Source organism: Lolium rigidum, chromosome 4 (assembly GCF_022539505.1).
Source record: "Lolium rigidum isolate FL_2022 chromosome 4, APGP_CSIRO_Lrig_0.1, whole genome shotgun sequence".
In the NCBI taxonomy this organism is placed as follows: domain Eukaryota; kingdom Viridiplantae; phylum Streptophyta; class Magnoliopsida; order Poales; family Poaceae; genus Lolium; species Lolium rigidum.
Window position 1 is genome coordinate 258,069,448 of NC_061511.1, and position 6,022 is coordinate 258,075,469.

The window sequence follows — 6,022 nt, forward strand, 5'->3', positions numbered from 1 at the left end:
TTAAATGTTGGATAATCCATATCCGCATGCTATTTGCTATACCGTATCCTATACCATATCCGGAGCACCACTTCGAAATCGGATATCTTTATCCGCCGGATCCTTTAAAATCGGATATGAATACCTTAAAACGGATTTGGCGTCAGTTTTGTTACGGAAATTATCCTATCCGTTTACACTCCTACTATTGGTAGAATGCTCCTACGAGACGTCGATAGCATTACCAAGGGCCACCACCCATCTGGACTCTTGTGTAGTGTAACTTGATGCTACATTTATAAATTTATGATGTTGAAATAGTGACATACAATTTCATGTACTCTCCATCCCATAAGATGTTATTACAACAAATATAGGTTTTAATTATTTGTAATAATATCTTATATATTACTCGTAAAAATAAATATCTTATATAATGAGACGGATGGAAGTAAATATTTTCTATAAATAAAGTGACTAATAATGCACATGAAGTATCATATCCATTCCATAAAGAAGGTGTATAAATTTTGTCAAAAGTTAAACCATGTAAAGTTTGACCAAATTTATAGGAAAAATTACATTTGTACAAGGAGCTTGGAAGCTTGACCAAGTTTGACTAAGTTTAGTTCAGTGTTGATGAAATGCAGCTCAAAACTTGGAAGTCTTTCGGCCACATAACTTCTCAGACACATGACAAGGCGTGTTGTACAAACCGAACCTGCTCTCAGACCAGGTTTCGTTGATTTGATCAATGGAACCAGGGGTGATGATCCCCGTTGCTCTAAAAAAAACTACCCACCACCTTTGGAGGAACAACCACAACTCTATTACTAGGAAGATTAAAGCTCTTGGAAGATCTGCGAGTGCTTTACTCAGCAGAAGAGAATGCCCGACTGTGCCCATTCCAAGTGGACAAGGGGTATGTGCATGAATCAAAGACAAACCAAGCTCAACAGATCACGAATGAGTAAATAAACTTACAGCAAAAGCAGATGGAACTATTGTAGGGTGTTCTTCAATCTTCATCAAGATATGTACCGACGCCAAAAGAAAGAACTTCACTTGTTGTGATGGTAAGAGAAGGTTACTGTAGAGAAAGGTCGTGCAATATAACTACATTGTATTATCAATTAATGCTAATTAATAGCAGCTCTAACAAGTTCTGCTGTCATCCCACGAGCTCTAGACGAAGTAGAGGCGGTAGAGAGAAGGTTAACTACCGAGCTATGAGAGTCTTGATGTCATTTGAGCATAGCGATTACTATTCTCCACAAGATATAGAACATGCTCTAATTGCTAAAAAAAACTGCTTCCTAAGAATTGTGCATCCACTGGATCCATCTTGACGTACTAAAATATGAAGACAGTTCAATCTATAGTGAAAGGTATATCCTCATTCAAATCACGATGAAAGATAAATAGAAACTTGGTGACGACTGGGGAGTATATCCAGAATGGTTCGATGGGGAGAAGAAACACTAAGCACGCGTATCAACAAACAACATATGCTTTTTGTCTAAGATCAGAATATTTGTTTACATCCTTTACATGCATGCTGTTCTTCCTCCAAAGCTTGGTTAGGGAGAAGTCCAAAGGAACAACCAACTGTGATACGGACTGACTACATATGAGGTGCAGCATCACCTACAGAGCCAGTCCAGGTCCACCTCCAAATGAACCAGTAATCACAAAGTAGTGCAACCACGTATAACCTTTGGTCATCTCCCACAATCACAATCGACAAACAGCAGGGAAGTTTCAGCACTAAGCACATTTTCTTATCACCTGAATAAACATAGAGAAACGGACGACTGTCATCTGGTGCACACAATGGTCCTGGATAAAATAAACGTCACGAACAGGCATGAAGGAACTTACATGAGAACCGAAGGAGCTCTAAAGCTCGCTATAATTCCGCCAAACTGCTCGGAATTCTTCTCTGAATGTATTCAGGCGTGCTTTCAGATTAGGTGTTCTGAAGCTGGCATGGAGTACGGTTGCTGCCAACAGAAAAAAACAACTGATAAGGGCATTCCATGAATGATAAATGTACAGTTCAAAAGAATAAAAACACTACCCTGGCCTTACCAAGTAGAGCAATGAGAAGTGCCCACAGAACTGTGAGAAGACTGCATGAGGTCAACCAGAGCATGCAGCTAACTACAAACATGAAAACAAATACGCTTAGTTTAAGTTTTCCAAAATTATGTGGTGTCACAGAGAATTATGCGAAGAAAGGTTAGTTCTGCTCACCCGCAGAAAATAGAAGGACAAACAACCAGCGAGGCCGCCCACAAATATGAATTGATCTCTTCGAGCTTGGTCGACCACGAATAACAGGGCTGCCAATGTTGTCAACAATAGTATTAAGAAGATTTCAATAGTAACTCACGATAAAATAAATAAATAATATTTAGAGTAGTGCTCCTCACGTTATCGGTGGTCTCATCTTAGCAGCTAAATGTGGTGAGAATTGTCGGACAGTCCGTGTGACTTTCTCGTTGAAAGTGACCGCAAAGCTGCATTATGACATAACATGATAGTTAGCTGATTAATCATCATACAGAACACTTGGTGCAATTTTTGACAGTTTATACATGGAGAAACTTCTAATGATTTAAGAACTACCAACAACATTGATATACAGAAAAATTAACTTATAAGGCAAGGGTATTTTATTTAAGCCATGTGCAGTAATAATGCTCCCATCCTTCATACTTGCAACAGTTATATTTAATTCTTTATTCGGTTGTTCTTGTTTGCTTTAGTTTTCCTTTCTTTTATTTTCTGTTCTTGTTTGTTTGTAGCTTGGCTACGCTGTTGTAATGCCCACTTTATTTGTGGTTTCTTCTAATATACGAAGGCGCACGCTTTCGCGTGTGTTCGAGAAAAACTATAGGCACCATTCTATACAACAAAATCTCAAGCGAGTTTTCTACTGCATATACCACTCCCAATATTCAACTGTAGAAGTAGAACATATATCTTTGTCCTATCTCTGCTGCTACATCTGGCACCACACTCTTCGAGTTTCACATTCTTTCTCCCCTATTTCTCACAATTCGAGTTTCAAATTTTTTTCTGAAATGCAAGATGCTTGGCAGGCATAGCATATGATGGTATGAAGGAACATGTGATTTTACACAAGGGAATAACTTAATTAGACATGCCCCTGAATTGTTAGCTTAACTACTAACACATCCACTGGGTCAAACAACACCACACTCCGAACACTGAAGCAGCACTGTGGTACTAATATAATACCAAGATGGAATGGTTGCGCTATATTTCTGTAAAACTTATATGGATATTGCGTTTCACTTAAGGTTCAAAAGGTAACATTTAGGTTTAGTGGAATGGAATTCACTTGAACTCAATCCAAGAAAGCTTCAGAACCATATGCAATGTAGCAACTGGTCAGTTATCCAGACCTAGAAATCTAATGGTGCACTCTCGGGATCATTGCCTAAAATGGAGTACCCATACAATGTCATTCACTCCAATCAGAGAATTCCTAACATGAAGGTAGCATAAAGTAACAAGCATGTAGCTAGCTTACAATCTGTTACAACGTCCTACAAAAATAATGATGTATAATTGAATTAGGAAGTAGTTAAGGTCCCAATGTTAGCAGCACATACATAAAAATGTACCCTAGATTGATTCATCTCTAGAACAAAAGAAAATGCTGGCTGCCAACTGCCAAGTGAATTATAGCCTACAGAATTATCACAAACTTGCAGATTAAATTTCCATGATGGGAAAAATAGCTTGATGGCCCTACAAACTGCAACTACATATATCTGGGATAGCCTGGCAGGTGAAGCATTGGGCCACTTGCCAGCAGCATAATAATGATGCTATTCCCCAATCTGCACTATATCTTTACTCCTTTAAAAGGCTGAGTTGGTGGTGATGGTGTATCTGCCTTTCCCTGCGCCGCTTATATAGTGAAATAAGAAATTCTATAGCTGCTGGGGGTAGCACAGTAAAAACTGTAGCTGCTAGGACTTGCGCTGTAGCGAATTAACAAATCTGAGGCTGTCGGAGCTTCAACAGTTAACCAGACGGTCAGCGCAGTAACCATCTATCAAGTGGTCAGCAGCCTCGACATGACTAACGAAGAACCATATATTCTTACAACGCTTGTACCACTGGTTATGGTTTCACATACATTGTTATTAGAGTGATGGTATCTTATTACATCTTTATTTTTCAGTCCAATAATATTTACCTGATAGATATCAGAAACCAAAACGAAGAGACAACTTATCACATCTTTAATATAAGTACAACGACAGTGCGAAAAAAAACATATAGCATCACAAAAGTTGCACTTTAAAAAATGCCTGAGAATCAGTGAAGTTATTATAATTATTAGCTCCACGCAGGCATTTATCTAGTGTTAATATATGTTGGGTACAAAATCCTGTGATTAATGAGCAAAGTGCAATCTCCGTCTAAATAACCTAAATTCTGATTGGGTTGGGTACAAAATCTTGTGCACGGTTATGCAATTGTATACATAAAAGACAAGGAAGCATCTGGTGGTCATGACATAATGACTACGCTGTTATCACTGAAGCCCACAGCACAATGCAATTTACAAAGCCTGTTCCATGCTGGTCCATTATCCTTGTTACTTCATGGTAAATGAGCGCATCTTGACATATGAGACTCAAACAATCTCAACAGGACCAAGTTAGAAGCACAATGCAAGAAAACCTATTAGTTAGGTACTTGCCATACCTGTCATTAAGAAACGCAATGCTGAATCCAGTCATAAAGGCTGCAAGAATAGCAACAGGCTTCCAAAGGAAGCCCAGCCCTGCATGTATACCAATGGCAGCATGTCAAAACCAGCCAACAGGCAGGAAGATAAATAAAATTGAAATCTTTATTTACATACCGAGAATGAACATGATCAAGATGAAGTAGTTTGTCCTGTAGCTGAAAAGTTGGAAAACAACTTCAGTACCCGATAAAATGAACCATATCTTAAGCAAGGTTTTTGAGTCGTGACTCAACTCAAAAGTGAGTCGCCATCGCTGCGACTTAGTGTATAGTGGACGAAAGCCATGATCTTAAGCAAAAACTTTCATGCGACAAACTTGATAAATTAATACTACTTTGGCATGCATACTAATGACTATCGAATTGTTTATCTCACCAGCTCAACTACGTTGAATCGAGCCCATATTTAGACCCAAAAAAAGGAAGTCTTGCCCATCTCACTAATTCATGGACTCGGGCAAGAAATATCCAACATGATGCCTTGAGTGTAAGTAGCGAAATTGCATGGGATCCAAGCTACCTGCTACTCCTACAAGAAATAAGCATCAAACGTATTCGATTCACCTCACACACATCTTCCTCTATGCCTCTTAACACCGTTGATAAGCATTCTAGAGGTCCTGACAGATTTATGTGCATTTGCCTAAGGTTACGAGTTACAGCACCGTGCCCTGCGGCTACCAAAACGAGCCTGGAGCCGGCACACGCAAAAACCTACTCTGTTCCATTGGGGGAAACGCCTGATGCGCCAATTCTCTAAAAGTACCCACAGATCCCACAGGGGCTTAGTCGCCAGACCAGCATAAATCCGGCCAAATTCGGCAGGGCCAACCTAGTTCGCGAGAAAATCGCGGATGCGCATCCAGACATGGTAAAAGGGGTTAGCGGGGGAGAGGGGGCGGATCGTACTAGTAGAGGTTGCACTTGAGGCGGCTGGTCCACTTGGAGTAGGAGCGGGGGACGGTGAAGCGGGAGAAGAACTCCGGGACGGGTCGCGGCGGCGTGGACCAGTCCACCTCCCGCAGCGCGTCCACCAGGTCCTCCGCCGTCACCGCGCTCCAGTCCATGGCCGGCCGGCGATCCAATCCCCCTGCGAGGCCTCGGGACGCCGGAAGCCTGGCGAGCGGGCGAGCGGGCGGCGGCGCGTGCGGGGCGGCGCTCGGCGGTGCGCGAGAGAGTTTCCTTGGCTTGGGTTGTCTGCTCCGATTTGGGGATTTTTTGTGCGGAATTGCTATGTCTCAGGTGA

The 6,022-nt window shown here is 41.2% G+C and overlaps 1 protein-coding gene across 1 annotated transcript; it reads right to left on the reverse strand.

Moving 5' to 3' along the window:
* Nucleotides 1-1,330: 1,330 nt before the first annotated feature.
* LOC124707575 (PRA1 family protein A1-like) lies at nucleotides 1,331-5,858 on the reverse strand. The gene is made up of 8 exons (XM_047239239.1): nucleotides 5,686-5,858; nucleotides 4,892-4,932; nucleotides 4,732-4,810; nucleotides 2,415-2,501; nucleotides 2,236-2,324; nucleotides 2,071-2,142; nucleotides 1,861-1,982; nucleotides 1,331-1,767 (listed from the first exon to the last, which is right to left on the reverse strand). Exons 1-7 carry the CDS (start codon nucleotides 5,841-5,843, stop codon nucleotides 1,879-1,881), a joined length of 630 nt encoding a protein of 209 aa, XP_047095195.1. The 5' UTR covers nucleotides 5,844-5,858; the 3' UTR covers nucleotides 1,331-1,767; nucleotides 1,861-1,878.
* Between the last annotated feature and the right edge of the window lie 164 nt (nucleotides 5,859-6,022).

What these genes read in the sequence shown, in the direction of transcription:
- LOC124707575 (XM_047239239.1), bottom strand. Translation starts at nt 5,843, where the DNA reads ATGGACTGGAGCGCGGTGACGGCGGAGGACCTGGTGGACGCGCTGCGG. An exon ending in AAGATGAGACCACCGATAAC is followed by an intron (nt 2,325 to 2,414) that starts GTGAGGAGCACT and finishes CAACATTGGCAG; the next exon opens with CCCTGTTATTCGTGGTCGAC. An exon ending in TGTCCTTCTATTTTCTGCGG is followed by an intron (nt 2,143 to 2,235) that starts GTGAGCAGAACT and finishes TCATGTTTGTAG; the next exon opens with TTAGCTGCATGCTCTGGTTG.